Source organism: Urocitellus parryii, chromosome 4 (assembly GCF_045843805.1).
Source record: "Urocitellus parryii isolate mUroPar1 chromosome 4, mUroPar1.hap1, whole genome shotgun sequence".
NCBI classification, from domain to species: Eukaryota; Metazoa; Chordata; class Mammalia; order Rodentia; family Sciuridae; genus Urocitellus; species Urocitellus parryii.
This window is the reverse complement of record NC_135534.1, coordinates 211421617-211439096: the sequence shown is the minus strand read 5'-3', so window position 1 is coordinate 211439096 and position 17480 is coordinate 211421617. Positions and strand designations below refer to the sequence as shown.

The 17480-nt window shown below is 48.7% G+C and overlaps 1 protein-coding gene across 1 annotated transcript in view; it reads right to left on the bottom strand.

Annotated features, from left to right (window-relative positions):
- Cacna1b (calcium voltage-gated channel subunit alpha1 B) overlaps positions 1 to 13116 on the bottom strand; it is a 144706-nt gene extending 131590 nt beyond the window's left edge. The window contains exons 1-3 of the mRNA XM_077797372.1: positions 13065 to 13116; positions 12814 to 12966; positions 10761 to 10951 (exon numbers count right to left, since the gene is read on the bottom strand). Of these exons, the coding sequence (XP_077653498.1) occupies positions 10761 to 10951; positions 12814 to 12966; positions 13065 to 13116 (396 nt within the window). The remainder of the gene's footprint in view (positions 1 to 10760; positions 10952 to 12813; positions 12967 to 13064) is intronic.
- Between the last annotated feature and the right edge of the window lie 4364 nt (positions 13117 to 17480).

Genomic DNA, 17480 nt, shown 5'->3' with positions numbered 1-17480 from the left:
TCAGTGGCCAAGTGCCCCAGAGTTCCATCCCTGGTACCAAGAAAAAAAGATTTACCATCAGAAGCCAGGGAAGCAAGCAGGAATGAAAGAAAGAAAAGAACTGTTGACCCAGACACCTGCACACCTCAAAAACAGAGCTGGGGAATCAAGACATTCAGATGAAAGATCAGGAAGATTAAAAGAGTCATTCACCAGCAGGGCTCCCCTCGAAGAATGGCTAATGAAACTTTAAAAAAGGAATCACTGACCACTAGAAAGAAAGGAAACACATAGATCGAATAAATTATGGATAAATATATTTTCTTTCTCCTTCTAAGTTTTCTAAATTATGTTTGATAATCGAAGCAAAACTTATACTAGTATCTCATGCAGTTCTAAATATGCAGAGAAGACACATTTAAGGTAACCGCGTTACAGAAGATAAAGAAACGCAGAGAAGGCAAGGCTTATTCTCCTCACTTGATCTGGTGATGTGATAACATGAGCACAGACTCAGAGCAGCTAGCAACCACTACAAGATACACGTGCATGGGTAGATTAAAATGGGATTTTAAAAGAATAAAATAAAAAGCCAGCTAACCCACAGGAAGACAAGGAAAAAGAACAAAAAGCCAGACAGAATAATGGTAAACAAAACAGACAGAATAATGGCAAATGTAACATATAAATAAGCACCTTAAATGTAAATGGTCTGAAAATATCAATTAAAAGATAAAGACTACACAGTGGATTTAAAAATGAACTTATCTAGAAGAAATTCACTTCAAATATAAAATGTAGGCAAGTTGGAAGCCAAATATGAAAAATGATCTTTTTTGTTTGTTTGTACTTTGGGTATTGAGGATTGAACCCAAGGGTGCTTAACCACATCCCCAGCCCTTTTTTATATTTTATTTAGAGATAGGGTCTTGGTGAGTTGCTAAGTGCCTCATGAAGTTGCTGAGGCTGGCTTTGAACTCGTGATCCTCCAGAGCCCCTGGGATTACAGGCATGCGCCACCGTGCCTGGTGGGAAACTGTATTTCATACAAATATTCATTGAAAGAAAAGTGGAATGGCTATATCAGATAAAGTAGACTTCCAAGCAAAAAACTACCAGAAATACAGCAGAATGCACATAATAAAAAGAGTCAATCCACAAGAAGACAGCAATTCTAAATGTATATGCAACCAACAAAAGTGCTACAATATAAGAGAAACAGTCAAAGTCACAAAGTTGGACACCTCTTCACTTTTTTTTTTTTTTTCAAAAATCCATAGAAGAACTGGACAGAAAATCAGCAAGGACACAGAAAATCTCAACAACCCATCACCCAACAGAATTCAATTGACATTTATACACCTAGTCCATAACAGCAGCAGAATACACATTCTTTTCTAGTGCAAATACCAACATGGACTATACTCTGAACTATATACCAAAACTCAACAAATGTAAAAGAATTCAAATTCTTACAATTTGGTGTATTCTTCCACTACAATAGAATCAAACTAGAAATAACAGAGGCATAAGAAGTAACTCAAACATAAAGAAGACAATTCTAAATAAATCATGGGTCAAAGATGAAGTCACAAGGAAGTTTAAAAAATACACTGAACTGCATGAAAATAAGAATACAATATACCAGGGGTTGGGGCTGGGGCTCAGTGGCAGAGCACTTGCCTCGCACATGTGAGGCCCTGGGTTCAATCCTCAGCACCACATAAAAAAATAAATAAACAAAATAAAGATATAGTGTCCAAGTATAACTAAAAAATTTTTAAAAAGAATACGATATATCAAACTTGTAGGACATAGCTAAAGCAATGCCAAGAGGGAAATTTATATCACACATCCATGTTACAAAAGAAGGAAAATCTCAAATTAATAACCTAAGCTTCCACCTTAAGAAACTTTTAAAAAAGAAAACAACATAAGCCAGAATCAAGCAGCAGGAAATAAATAAGAGTAAAATCCAACAAAATTGAAAACAAAAATAATAGAGAAAAAAAAATCAACAAAAATGAGAAGCGATTCTTTGAAGAAAATCAGCTAAACTGACAAACTTGTAGCAATACTAAGAAAAAAGAAAAAACATGCAAATTATCAAAATTAGTAATGAGGCAGATCCAGCAAACATCAAAAGGATAATAAAAGAATACTATAAACAACTTTACATACATATATTTGACAATGTGAATTAAGTGGACCAATTTCTAAAGACCACAACTTACTCAATGTAAAATAATAGTCCTATAATTGTGAAGGGAAATGAAATAATAACTTAAAAACTCCCCCCAAGTGGGCTGGGGCTGTGGCTCAGTGGTAGAGCTCTTGCCTAGCACATGTGAGGCACTGGGTTCAATTCTCAACACCACATAAAAATAAATAAATAAATGAATAATAAAATAAAATCCACCCACAACTTTAAAAATATTTTTAAAAATTCTCCCCAAAAGGATAGACAGAGATCAATGGAATTGAATTAATGATCTAGAACTAAATCCTGACTTACATGATGAGGCACTTTTAATGAGGCTGCTGGGACAATTCGATGGCGAAAGAATGGTCTTCTCAATCAATGGTGCTGGGACTAGTGGGTCTCCACATGCAAGAGCATGAACCTAGGCCCTACCTCACACCAGGCATAACAATCAACCCTCAGGGGCACCAGGTTGGATCCTCAGCACCACATAAAAATAAGTAAAATAAAGGCATCATGTCCAACTACAACTCAAAAAGTATTTTTTTAAAAAAATCAACCCTCTGTGGACCACAAAACCAGATACAAAAGCAGAAACTAGAAAATCCCCATAGAAAAAAGTCATGGCTCTATAAAACATACATATATAACCTTGGTTAGGCGATAGATTCTTAGATATAGCACTAAAAACACAAATGGTGGGGAAAAAACAGAAAATTTAGATTTCATCAAAACAAAAATCTTTTGCACTCCAAGTGACACAATCAAGAAAGCAAAAAGACAACTTCAAAATAGGAGAAAATATTTTAAAATCATACATTTGAAAGGGGAATAATATCCAAAATGCACAATGAAATCTTACAGTGAACAATAAAAAGATAATAACCCAATTTAAGTGACTAAGGATAGGCATAGACATTTCCCCAAAGAAGGTATAAAAGATGCTGAACATCATAAATCAAAACTTATGGCATTATGTAAAAATGTGGATGTGTAACCGATGTGATTCTGCAATCTGTATACGGGGTAAAAATGGGAGTTCATAACCCACTTGAATCTAAAGTATGAAATATGAGATGTCAAGAGCTATGTAATGTTTTGAACAACCAATAAAAAAGAATAACTATAAAAAATAAAAATAAATCAAAACTATATACTACTGCACACCATTAGGAGTGGAATTAAGAAGACAGACAAAAACAAGCACTGGTGAGATTCACAGAAACAGGGACACCTTTTCATAGCTGGTGGGGTATAAAGTGGTACAGCCATTGTAGGAGGTTTGGTGGTCTCTTAAATGCTAAACATAAAAATATCATATAATTCAGCTCTTAAGCAGATACCCAAGAGGAACAAAAAGACATCCTATGCAAAAACTTGTATATGAATGTTCTTAGCAGCATTATTCATAATTTTAAAAGGACACAATCCAAAAGTCCATCAATGATGGGATATAAACAATACATGGTATATACGCACAATGTAATTATACTGGACAGTAATGATATAATGTGGACATAAAAACACAAAAGGCCACCTACTGTCTGATTCTACAAATAAGAAATGTCTGGCTGGGCAGGGGCTATGGCTCAGTGGTAGAGCACTTGCCTGGCATGTGTGAGGCACTGGGTTCGATTCTCAGCACCACATATAAATAAATAAAATAAATGTCCATTGACAACTAAAAAGTATTTTTAAAAAAGAAAGAAAGAAAGAAAAAGAAATGTCTGGTAAAGATGAATATACAGAGACATAAAAGTCAATGATTACCGGGCCTAAGGAATGGAGTAATGGGGGTTGATTGCTAATGTGCAGGGTTTCTTTTTTGATTGATAAAAATGTTTTAAAATTAGGTAATAGTGATGATTGCATATATTTTTGAACATAACCTCTGAAATACACAATTTAAAATGGTGAATTTCTGGTATGCAAATTATATTCTAATAAAAGCATTATTTAAAAAAAAAACACAGCAGGAGTGCAGCTCAGTGGTAGATCACTTCATAGCATGTGCAAGGGCCTGGGCTGGATCCCAGCATGGCATAAAACAGATAAATAGACTCCAGAACGAAATCTCTACACCTAGAAAGTTCACGGTAGAATTCCAATAGACAGCCTCTTCCAGAAAACAAGGAATAAATATACTTCCTAATTCATTTTATGAAGCTTATATGCTTATATTATTTTGATTCCAAAATCAGACAGAGAGTTCTGACAAGAAAAAGAAGGAGGAGGAAGAGGAGGAGGAGGAAGAGGAAGAGGAGGAAGAGGAGGAGGAGATCACAGACTAAAATCCCTCATGAATACAGATACAAGAATTCTTAATAAAAACATAAGCAAATAGAATACAACAATATGTGAAAAGAATTATATACCATGACAATGTAAAATTTATTCCAGGAATGCAAAGCTAGTCCAATATTCAAAAATCAATTGATTTTTCACCATATTAATAAAGGAGAAAAGTCACATGAACATATCAGTACAGAGAAATCACTTGAAAAAATTCAGCATCCATTCATTACAAGCCCTTTCACAAAGTGAGTCTAGACGGTACCACGGCAGCCTGGTGACGAGCACCCAGCACCCAGCCCACTCCAGCCTGAAGCCGACATCATGCGTGCAGTGGAGGTCTGAGGGCCTTTGCGCTGCCTGGAGCATGACGACATGTCTGCTCTCAACAGCAGTACTCAAATAATGCTGCTTAATGTTGTATCCTGTGCAATAACCCACTTTTCTTTTTGAAAATAAAAATCATAAAATATAAGGTCAAAACCTATAGACAGATGGAATAGAATAGAACCCAGAAATAAGCCCTTCAATATAAGGTCAAATGATTTCTGACAAGGATGCTAAGGCCATTCAGAGAGGAATGGACAGTCCTTTCAACAGTGTAGAGAAACTGGAAATCTGCATGCAAAAGAGTAAATTAACTCAAAATGGATCAAAGACCTAAATGTAAAATCTTTAAAAAATTAAAGTCTTAAAAAAATAACACAAAAGCTTCACGATGTCGAATTTGGTAATTATTTCTTGGGTATGACATCAAATGCACAGAAAAGAAAAGAAAAAAATCATGAAAATTTTTAAATTTTGTACACTTTTGAGACACTATCAACAGAACAAAAGTGAAACACAGAGAATGGGATGGGGAACATCTGCAAATCTCATGGAGAACTCTTAAGCTTAACAATAAAAATATCTTTAACTAATAAAACAGGTATAGGGGACTCATATGCTGGACACTACAAAATCCTGATGAAAGAAATCAATGACAATCTAAATAAATGGAAAGATACTCCCTTGTTTAATGACTGGGAAAACCAGCCTAATAAAGACATTAATTCTCCCAAACTGAATAAAAGGGGAAGAATCGGTTTACCTTATTTCAAAACTTCAAGACAACAACAGGAATCAAGAGAAAGGGACAGACACAGAACTAAAAGAGATCCACACAAGTATGCTCAGATGACTTCTGCTGTTCAAATGAGGAAATGCAGCCTTCTTGTCAAACGGGGCTGGAGACACTGGACACATGCCCAGGCAGCAGGGAGGGAAGGCAAGGGCCTCCCCTAAATCTTCCCCTTTGTACAAAATCCAACTCAAAATGGACCATAGATATACATGGAAAACAAAACAATAAAACTTTCAGGGGAAACAAAACTGTAGAAAATCTTACCAGACACAAAAGTCCAATCCACAAAAGGAAAAAGTGATAAACTGGACTTGATCAAAACCAAAATGTCTGTTGTGTGAAAGAGCAAGAAAAGACAAGCTACCTATAAGGAGAAAATATCTGCAGACTATATATCTAACAAGGCACTGGCACCTAGAATACACAAGGGACCCTAAAGACTCCACTGAAAGAGGACTTCAAACAGCATACGCACAAGACATAGAGAGTCATTTCACCAAAAAAAGGGCAAGTGGCAGACAAGCAGGAAAAGATGTTCAACATCACTAACCATCAAGAAATACAGATGACAGCCACAATGACACACCTGTCAGAGCCATGGCAACAAAACAGTGCCACAGCAGCTCTGGCAGGGACGCAAGAAGACCAGACTGTTCGCACACGACTGAAGGGATGTGAAAGGGCACAGTCCTCAGGAGAGTTTGAGTTTCTTTTTGTTTGTTTTTTGCAGTGCTAGGGCTCAAACACAGGGCCTTACACATCCTGGGCAGTCTGGTCTCCTGCTGAGCTCCAATTCCCCAGCCCTGAAGGTTTAGTTTCTTACCTAAATATGCAACTACTATGCAACACAGAAAGTTCTTGTGCATTTGTTCCAAAGAAATGGAAACCTGTGTGTAGAAAAACCTGTATGCAAATGTGTAGCAATGGTGTCCATAATAACCCTAGATGGAAACACCCCTTGTCCTTCAATAGGGGAACAGTAAGCAGACTGCAGTACATCCATACCAAACAGTTCTGGAAAAACCAACAGGACAACCTGCGTAACCTCCAGGGAATCTACTTGAGTGACAACAGCCAATACCAAGAAAGCAACGTACGGTGTGGTTTTATCTACGTGACTCTTAAAATGGCAGAACTGCAGATAGGGCAAACAAGACAGAGGCTGTCAGAGCTGAGTAGGGTGAATGCTGCATCTCATTGCCTGGTTATGATGTCGAATAAGTTCTGCCAGTTGTTACCACTGAGAGAAAGCAGGGAAAAGGCACATGGGATGCATCTGTAAGGTCTGACAACTTCACGTGAATCTATAGTTGTCTCAAAATTCAAAATTTAATTTTAAAAATCCAGTTCCCAGAGAGGCACAGTGGAGGATGCTGGTAAGCCCAATTCTTTGGGGGCTGAGGCAGGAGGCCAGCCTGGCCTAGGCAACTTAGAGAGGCCTTATCTTAAATAACAAGGACTGGGACTGTAACTCAGTGGTGGAATGGCTCTGGGTTCAATCCCTAGAATCGCAAATGGAAAAAGTGGATATCCATGTGCAAAAGAGTGAAGAAAACCCGGTTCTCTCCATCCTGTATCTCCCTGCAGTTGCCTCCCATTGCTCTGCCCCCAGAAAGGAGGGTCTACACTGCATCCTCACTTCCTTACCTCCCTTCACTTTATCCCAGGGTCCAGGTTCTCATCCCCACCGCCAAGATTGCTCTTGTCAAGTCTACCCAGGACCTCATCGTGCCAGCCGGTGCAATGGTCAGCATTCCTCTTCTATCTTCCTTGACTTTTGGACAGCATCTGACCCAGCAGTCACCTTCTCAGAGCTCTTTAACCTCTCTCCAAGACACAGTTCTCTCCCATATCGTGCCTGCCCAAGAGGAAACACCAGCCTCTTGCTGACTCCCTCCTTCCCCCTGGCCTCCCAGTGCAGGAACTCCCCAGGAGCAGTGTTCAGGCTTCTCTTCTTATCCATCTACACTCACTTCTCAGGTGACTTTAACCACCATCTTCATGTCACTGACTTTACATGTACACCCTTGACCTGCAGTCCCCCTGAGCACCCTCTCACATGCCCATCACCTCAACTTAGATGAAGAAGCTACTGGAAACTTTACATGGTAGAAGGCTCCAGTTCCTACCACCCTCCACTGAAACAAAGCCAGGGAACACCTTGCTCCCAATTCTCTCTTCTGAGTGAAGGACACCTCCTTCCCCAGGAGCTCCAGCCACATCATCAGGGACCCTTCTCTTCCTCTCACATAGTGCATCTGATGCATGAGAAGCACTAATTGGTTTAACATCAATATAGCCTCCACAGCCAAGTAGCTGAACACTTCTTTCCTCATACATGCTTATTACTAGTACAATAACACACTAACTCACATGCACAGAATCATTAGCGGACACTGTTTACCTCTTGTCATGCCTCTGAACCTAGCAGGTAACCCTTCCCATGCCAGTGTTGAAAATTTAGGTAAGTCCCATGACTTTTCAAACTCGTAGGTGATAGAAAGTTCTACAGTCACTTCAAGCTGAAAAGAGTCTTGATTCAGCAATCAAAAGCGTCCCGGCTGGATGGTAATCAAACTGTCTGACACACTGCAGGCCAACAGCTGCTTTCCTAAGCTGCCTGCCACAGCTGGGCCCTCTCCTTAGAAAGGAAGGCATGGCCATCACGTTCCCTATGCCCAGCATTGTTTCTCCTTCCTCTGCAGGCTTGAGGGTACTGACCCTAAGCTGCCAAAACAGGGCAGGGAGGGGGCAGGGAGAGGCCAGCTCTCCCTGTGTGGAGCTGTCCTGAGATAACCTCATCCCTCTGACTCTCCCACACAGCACTTCTGCAGGTTCTTCTAAGGCCCTGTTTGGCTCCACAGGCAAACAGTCTCTCCTCAGAGGGACAACCCTTACCCTCCGCCACCAGTTTCTCAGCAGCCCACTCTGAACAGATGCTGTTGAGACCCATTGCTCTGTCCTGGCTGCCCACTCTCCCCGACTAGAGCCAGTATGAGAGACACTCATCCTCACCAGCTCCACCTCTCCCCCACCCCTGCTGCAGGCCATGCCAGAAGTATAAGTCTCAAGAGACCACAAAGCCCCTCTCCCTGGTTTGGAGATGAATGACAAGTCCAAAACCCTGTCCAATCTCCAACAGCTGATGAGAACACTGTTGGCAGTGTGGAAGAGAGGGCCCAGCCAGGTCCTGCCACCTGTTCTGGTCCTGCACAGTGGCAGCCTCACCATTCACTGCCACCACTGCACCCTTGTGCCTCATCTAAACTTGCAAAGCACATCCTACAGCACCAGCATCTGACTTCCAGCCCTCACCAGGCCCTGCTTTCCCGGCCCTTGACCCGTCAATCTCCACTGCTCACTCTCCTTTGTTCCCTCAGAGCACTGCCACTATCTAAACCCTCACACATCTAGCGCCTCCTACTTGCCAAGGTACATGCAGTGCCCAGTGCCCGTGGGCCCTATCAAATATGGGTTGGATGAAACCTCTGTGTCCCTTCCTGGCCAGTGCCTCCTGCCCAGGTCTGGTTCCTGTCTATCCCCTAAGGGAGGCACAAACACAGACAGGAAGCCTGAGTCACACGTGGCTGCTGGTGAAGCCCCTAAGGACACTGAGGGATTTGGAGCCCTGGTTATAGTCCTCCTTTTGGGTGGGAGAGAAATGTGGACAGTTCAGAGCTATTGTTAGGATCTGCCTTGTGGAAATTGCCCCTTAATTGGTAAAAGGGAGAGAACAGCCATGGTTCTCATTGCTGCCTTTGTCCCTGTTCTCATTCCCTCAGCCACACAGAGCCTGTCATCAGACAGACCTTTGCTCAACAAAGAATCTGGTTCAGTGGGCCCTGGGCCAGCTCTTCCTTAACTCATCTGCCATCTTCCTGCTCAACAAGCTTGACAGATCAGCCCAGCAAGCACTTACCAAGAACCTGCCTAACATCAGCCTAAGGTCATCCTGGGGCACCCACAAACTTGTGGGGTAGGCAGAGCAGACGGTCCCACTCTCTTCCTTTCCTCCTATCTACAAGCAATCACGGACACTGCTGTGAGAAGCTTCAGAAAGAGGCACAGGGCCCCAGGCGCATGTGGTTCAGGCCCACCCTCACAATACACAGACTCTGCCATCTTATGTTGCAGCACCCCACCCCCACTCCCAACAGCACTCAGCAGAACACAACCTCTGCTACCCCGAACTAAGAGTCTACCAGCCAAACCTTCCCAGAGTCCTGGCTCACAGGCACCTTCCTTCTCCACCTCCCAAAGTCCCAGGGCACTGCTTTGATTGTCCTCACAGCACTTCAACAGGAGGAATGCAAGGTAGCAGGGGGTCTTCACATAAAAGAGATTTGCTCAGGAGTCAAGAGCAGAGTTCACCAGGAATCACAGGTAGAGGGAGATGGACGTGAGATGGGTCATCCTGGACTTCCATTATGGTCACCAAACCTAGACTGCTCTGAACTGCTGAGAAGGGCTGGCTTCATGAGACTGAGAAAACCAAGAAGAGACAGCACCAGGCCTCAACTCCAAGAATCCCAACACGACCAAGGAGGTTTCCTTGGGCCTTAGCTCAGTGCCACCTCAAACCTTCCCCTGCTCCTCATCTTCACCAGCCTGGACTCAATAAGAGGCCCTAGAGCTCACTGGCCCTCAATTCCACCCAGAAGACCCCACAGATGTGGTGTGAACAGTGGTTTCCAGTCAGCTGCCTGCAGGCCTGGCGTGGGTGAATTAGATTAGTCTCTCCATGACCTAGTCCTGTCACCTGTACAAGGAGTCAGGAGGCATGTGACACCTCCCAAGCCTAATGTGGCACAGATTCACATGAGCACTGACTACTGTGCTGCTGCACCTTCACCATCAACGGCATCTTGACTGCAACAGTATCTTTTGACCTCCACCCCTGCCCCACCACCCCGGCCCACAGCCCCACCTTCACAGAGCAACTTGAGGAAGACCTAGGTCAAGAGCTTGAGTTGAGACTGACTGCAGAAGCCTTTGATACACCATCTGGATAAAGGGCCCTGAAACTTATTCCAGGGTGGAGGAAGGGGCTCTCAGGGTGGTACAGAGGCTCTCCGTCAGAAGTGCCCCCAAATGGGACCCCAAGAGGGACCAACCCAGGAGCTCCCAAGCCCACCTCAGGCCTAGGGCCAAGATGCAACTCACATTGTAGAGGATGTCAGTCCAGCCCTCCATGGTGATACACTGGAACACTGTCAAGATGGCAAACAGGATGTTATCAAAGTTGGTGATACCAAAGTTGGGTCCTGGCCAATACTCCCGGCACTCGGTGTCACCCTCACACAGCCGGGCAGGGGCCTCCTTGCCACAGGGGAAGTCACCCACAGGATCTGCATCTGTGAGGAGGAAAATGAAGCAGATCCTGAGCTCAGAAACACAAAGTTCTCCAACCCCTCTGGGATTCCTGGGTGCTGGAGAGTGCACTGTAGGCAGCAGGAACCTGGTACCTCCAGACACTCTTCACCAACTGCCTAACCAGTCCTCGCACCCACACCAGGACTCTCCTCCCACCTGCCCCTGCTTCCACCCGAGGGCAGGGCCCACCCTGTTAGGACTTCTGGTCACTATATCCCTCTCCCTGGGAACCTGTCCACCATCATTTAAACAAGCTCAGAAGCCCATTCATTTTAAAATAAAAACCAACAAACTCCTACCTTCCAATTCTTCCTACCACTACCACCCTGATTTCTCCTCTCCCTCATAGACAAACCACAAAAGTCTTCTAACGTGAAGATTTGATTGTCACTCTGGAGCCAGCAAGGCGGTTGGTTAGTATAAAGCTAGACTCAGACACTGTGCAGTCCTGGACCTGCACACAGGATAACTGAGAGTTAGTTCAACAGATGCCCAGAGAGAAACTGGAGGCCTCCTGGCCCAGTCAACACTGCACTGGCCCCTACAGAGTGGGGATCCCTCTACTTTCCTGCAATGTAGTGGGCAGCAAAAGACCACCTAGAGAGGTGGTAAAGAAGACATCAGGGTTGGGACACAGCTCAGTGGTAGAATACTTGCCTGGCATGCATGAGACCCTGGGTTCAATCCCCAGTACAAAAAAAAAAAAACTGCTAACCTCTGGGACAAGACAGTTAACCGAATATGATATAGAGTGTTTAGCCTCTTCACTCCCAAAATTCCACTGGCAAGACAAGAAAATTTTATGAAAATGTGTACCAACATATGAAAATCCCTCCTATCAACATAGGAGATAATTTGAGGAACTGCAAGGATGGAAAGCAAGTCCTCCCAGGGTTAGAAGGCAAAACTGGCCACACAAGTTTATTTCTCCCTTTCCAAATATCTAGATAAATTTCATAAGGAAGTCCTCATTTGTCTCTGTACACAACTGCATTCTCTGTAAACTAGGACGGTTTCTTCCTGTCTGACTTGACACTCTCGCTTCCTTCTGGTCTCCTGCACTAGTCACACCGCCAATGCCATGCAGACCAGCTACGCCCTTGCTTTGATCCTGACTTTGAAGGAAAAGGTCTCACAATGAAATTCAATGTTTGCAGGAAATTTTAGGGAATTTAAGAAAAGTATCTTTCATTTATAGCTTGATGAAAATTTTTTTTAAGTTATGAATAATTTAGGGGCTAGAGATGTGGCTCAGCAGCAAAGTGCATGCCTGGCATATACAAGGCCTTGGGTTTCATACCAGTACCAGAAAAAATGATAAAAAAATAAATCATGACTAACTTATATTAAATGCTCTTTGGGATCTAAGAGATGATCACATGGGTTTTCTCCTTTAATGTGTTGAGCGCTCAAGACTCAAATTTACTGTCTTCCTTAACTCTTTCTCTTACACTCAACAGGAAAACCTTATAGCTTTACCTACAAGTACCCAGAATATGGCTCATTCCAACTACCTCTACCAAACCCTGGCCCTGGCCACTGCCATCTCTCCAAGATTGAGATATCCTCCCATTGGATCCTGTTTCAGCCTTTGCCTCCCCTGGCTACCTTCTAATGAGCTGACACTAAATTACTGTATTTCAAATACATTTTTTGTTTCCTTCCAGAAGTGGCTACAATCTGTATTACTTTATTTGTGTGTCTATTATTCGTTTACCGGTTATAATCTTCTGTCTCAGTAATCTGGCACCTACCAGTTCTCTCTAGCACCTACAGTGGTGCCTGTCTCCTGGATGGATAAATCTGTCGTCCTCAACTGAGCCGAGATGATAGGAGACCTCACCTGAGCTGTTGGGGAAACAGGCCTTGTGGAATTTTCCCATGTAGAACTCGAGGCCAATGATGGCAAACATGAGGATGGCAAAGAAGAGTAGCAGCCCAATCTGCAGCAGTGGAACCATGGCCTTCATGATGGACTTGAGCACCACCTGCAAACCTGTGATCAGAGCAGCGCAGGTCAGAGGGCAAAGGTGGGGGCAGGGGAGAAGGCAGTATCAGAGCAGCAAAAATCCAGGGAGGGCAGGGCTGAGAGACCTGGGGCAGAAGCGGAGCTGTAACTGTTGATGAGGTCAAAGAACAGAGCCATGGCCTCAAAGTAGGGGACACAATAGGGAAGGCTGTGAGAGTGAGGACTCAGGGGGAGGTAGAGCAGAGGACCCTGGGAGGGAAGAGCAGGAGATCCTGGGAGTTGAGAACAGGGCACCCTGGGAGGGAAGAGCAGGGTCTCCTGAGAGGGAAGAGCAGGAATCCTCAGAAGGGAAAGCAAAGAAAAGTGGGAGGTAGAGCAGAGGAACCTGGGAGGGAAGAGCAGGGGATCCTGGGAGGGAAGAGCAGGGGCTACTGACAGGGAACAGCAGGAATCCTCAGAAGGGAAGCAAAGAAAAGTGGGAGGTAAAGCAGGGACCCTGGGAGGGAAGAGCAGGAATCCTCAGAAGGGAAAGCAAAGAAAAGTGGGAGGTAGAGCAGAGGACCCTGGGAGGGAAGAGCAGGGGATCCTGGGAGGGAAGAGCAGGGGCTACTGACAGGGAACAGCAGGAATCCTCAGAAGGGAAAGCAAAGAAAAGTGGGAGGTAAAGCAGGGGACCCTGGGAGGGAAGAGCAGGGATCCTGGGAGGGAAGAGCAGGGGACCCTGGGAGGGAAGAGCAGGGGACCCTGGAGGGAAGAGCAGGGGCTACTGACAAGGGAAGAGCAGGAATCCTCAGAAGGGAAAGCAAAGAAAAGTGGGAGTAAAGCAGGGACTGGGAGGTAAAGCAGGGGACCCTGGGAGGGAAGAGCAGGGGACCCTGGAGGGAAGAGCAGGGGGACCCTGGGGGGAAGAGCAGGGACCCTGGGAGGGAAGAGCAGGGGACCCTGGGGAGGGAAGAGCAGGGGACCCTGGGAGGGAAGAGCAGGGGCTACTGACAGGGAAGAGCAGGGGACCCTGGGAGGTAAAGCAGGGGACCCTGGGAGGGAAGAGCAGGGGACCCTGGGAGGGAAAGCAGGGGACCCTGGGAGGGAAGAGCAGGGGCTACTGACAGGGAAGAGCAGGGGACCCTGGGAGGGAAGAGCAAGGGACCCTGGGAGGGAAGAGCAGGGGACCCTGGGAGGGAAGAGCAGGGGCTACTGACAGGGAAGAGCAGGGGACCCTGGGAGGGAAGAGCAGGGGCTACTGACAGGGAAGAGCAGGGGACCCTGGGAGGGAAGAACGGGGAAGGGGAAGAGCAGGGGCTACTGACAGGGAAGAGCAGGGGACCCTGGGAGGGAAGAGCAGGGGACCCTGGGAGGGAAGAGCAGGGGACCCTGGGAGGGAAGAGCAGGGGACCCTGGGAGGGAAGAGCAGGGGCTACTGACAGGGAAGAGCAGGGGGACCCTGGGAGGGAAGAGCAGGGACCCTGGGAGGGAAGAGCAGGGGACCCTGGGAGGGAAGAGCAGGGGCTCCTGGAGAGGGAAGAGCAGGGGACCCTGGGAGGGAAGAGCAGGGGCTACTGACAGGGAAGAGCAGGGGACCCTGGGAGGGAAGAGCAGGGGACCCTGGGAGGAAGAGCAGGGGACCCTGGGAGGGAAGAGCAGGGCTACTGACAGGGAAGAGCAGGGGACCCTGGGAGGGAAGAGCAGGGGCTACTGACAGGGAAGAGCAGGGGACCCTGGGAGGGAAGAGCAGGGGACCCTGGGAGGGAAGAGCAGGGGCTACTGACAGGGAAGAGCAGGGACCCTGGGAGGGAAGAGCAGGGGACCTGGGAGGGAAGAGCAGGGGACCCTGGGAGGGAAGAGCAGGGGACCCTGGGAGGGAAGAGCAGGGGACCCTGGGAGGGAAGAGCAGGGGCTACTGACAGGGAAGAGCAGGGGGACCCTGGGAGGGAAGAGCAGGGGACCCTGGGAGGGAAGAGCAGGGGCTACTGACAGGGAAGAGCAGGGGACCCTGGGAGGGAAGAGCAGGGGACCCTGGGAGGGAAGAGCAGGGGACCCTGGGAGGGAAGAGCAGGGGACCCTACGACGGAAGAGCAGGGGTACCTGACGGGAAGAGCAGGGGACCCTGGGAGGGAAGAGCAGGGGACCCTGGGAGGGAAGAGCAGGGGACCCTGGGAGGGAAGAGCAGGGGACCCTGGGAGGGAAGAGCAGGGGACCCTGGGAGGGAAGAGCAGGGGCTACTGACAGGGAAGAGCAGGGGACCCTGGGAGGGAAGAGCAGGGGGACCCTGGGAGGGAAGAGCAGGGGACCCTGGGAGGGAAGAGCAGGGGCTACTGACAGGGAAGAGCAGGGGACCCTGGGAGGGAAGAGCAGGGGACCCTGGGAGGGAAGAGCAGGGGCTACTGACAGGGAAGAGCAGGGGACCCTGGGAGGGAGAGCAGGGGACCCTGGGAGGGAAGAGCAGGGGACCCTGGGAGGGAAGAGCAGGGGCTACTGACAGGGAAGAGCAGGGGACCCTGGGAGGAAGAGCAGGGGACCCCTGGGAGGGAAGAGCAGGGGCTACTGACAGGGAAGAGCAGGGGACCCTGGGAGGGAAGAGCAGGGGATCCTGGGAGGGAAGAGCAGGGGACCCTGGGAGGGAAGAGCAGGGGACCCTGGGAGGGAAGAGCAGGGGCTACTGACAGGGAAGAGCAGGGGACCCTGGGAGGGAAGAGCAGGGGACCCTGGGGAGGGAAGAGCAGGGCTACTGACAGGGAAGAGCAGGGGACCCTGGGAGGGAAGAGCAGGGGACCCTGGGAGGGAAGAGCAGGGGACCCTGGGAGGGAAGAGCAGGGGCTACTGACAGGGAAGAGCAGGGGACCCTGGGAGGGAAAGAGCAGGGGACCCTGGGAGGGAAGAGCAGGGGCTACTGGACAGGAAGAGCAGGGGACCTGGGAGGGAGAGAGCAGGGGACCTGGGGAGGGAAGAGCAGGGGACCCTGGGAGGGAAGCAGGGCTACTGACAGGGAATGAGCAGGGGACTCCCTGGGATATGGAAATGAGGGCAGTGGACCCTGGAGGGATGGATGGAGGCAAGGGGCTACCTGACAGGGAAGATGGCAGGGGAAGGGAAGAGCAGGGGACCCTGGGAGGGAAGAGCAGGGGACCCTGGGAGGGAAGAGCAGGGGCTACTGACAGGGAAGAGCAGGGGACCCTGGGAGGGAAGAGCAGGGGACCCTGGGAGGGAAGAGCAGGGGCTACTGACAGGGAAGAGCAGGGGACCCTGGGAGGGAAGAGCAGGGGACCCTGGGAGGGAAGAGCAGGGGCTACTGACAGGGAAGAGCAGGGGACCCTGGGAGGGAAGAGCAGGGGCTACTGACAGGGAAGAGCAGGGGACCCTGGGAGGGAAGAGCAGGGGCTACTGACAGGGAAGAGCAGGGGACCCTGGGAGGGAAGAGCAGGGGCTACTGACAGGGAAGAGCAGGGGACCCTGGGAGGGAAGAGCAGGGGACCCTGGGAGGGAAGAGCAGGGCTACTGACAGGGAAGAGCAGGGGACCCTGGGAGGGAAGAGCAGGGGACCCTGGGAGGGAAGAGCAGGGGACCCTGGGAGGGAAGAGCAGGGGCTACTGACAGGGAAGAGCAGGGGACCCTGGGAGGGAAGAGCAGGGGACCCTGGGAGGGAAGAGCAGGGGACCCTGGGAGGGAAGAGCAGGGCTACTGACAGGGAAGAGCAGGGGACCCTGGGAGGGAAGAGCAGGGGACCCTGGGGAGGGAAGAGCAGGGGCTACTGACAGGGAAGAGCAGGGGACCCTGGGAGGGAAGAGCAGGGGACCCTGGGAGGGAAGAGCAGGGGACCCTGGGAGGGAAGAGCAGGGGCTACTGACAGGGAAGAGCAGGGGACCCTGGGAGGGAAGAGCAGGGACCCTGGGAGGGAAGAGCAGGGGCTACTGACAGGGAAGAGCAGGGGACCCTGGGAGGGAAGAGCAGGGGATCCTGGGAGGGAAGAGCAGGGGACCCTGGGAGGGAAGAGCAGGGGACCAGGGACCCTGGGAGGGAAGAGCAGGGGCTACTGACAGGGAAGAGCAGGGGACCCTGGGAGGGAAGAGCAGGGGACCCTGGGAGGGAAGAGCAGGGGCTACTGACAGGGAAGAGCAGGGACCCTGGGAGGGAAGAGCAGGGGACCCTGGGAGGGAAGAGCAGGGGACCCTGGGAGGGAAGAGCAGGGGCTACTGACAGGGAAGAGCAGGGGACCCTGGGAGGGAAGAGCAGGGGCTACTGACAGGGAAGAGCAGGGGACCCTGGGAGGGAAGAGCAGGGGACCCTGGAGGGAAGAGCAGGGACCCTGGGAGGGAAGAGCAGGGGCTACTGACAGGGAAGAGCAGGGGACCCTGGGAGGGAAGAGCAGGGGACCCTGGGAGGGAAGAGCAGGGGCTACTGACAGGGAAGAGCAGGGGACCCTGGGAGGGAAGAGCAGGGGACCCTGGGAGGGAAGAGCAGGGGCTACTGACAGGAAGAGCAGGGACCCTGGAGGGAAGAGCAGGGGCTACTGACAGGGAAGAGCAGGGGGACCCTGGGAGGGAAGA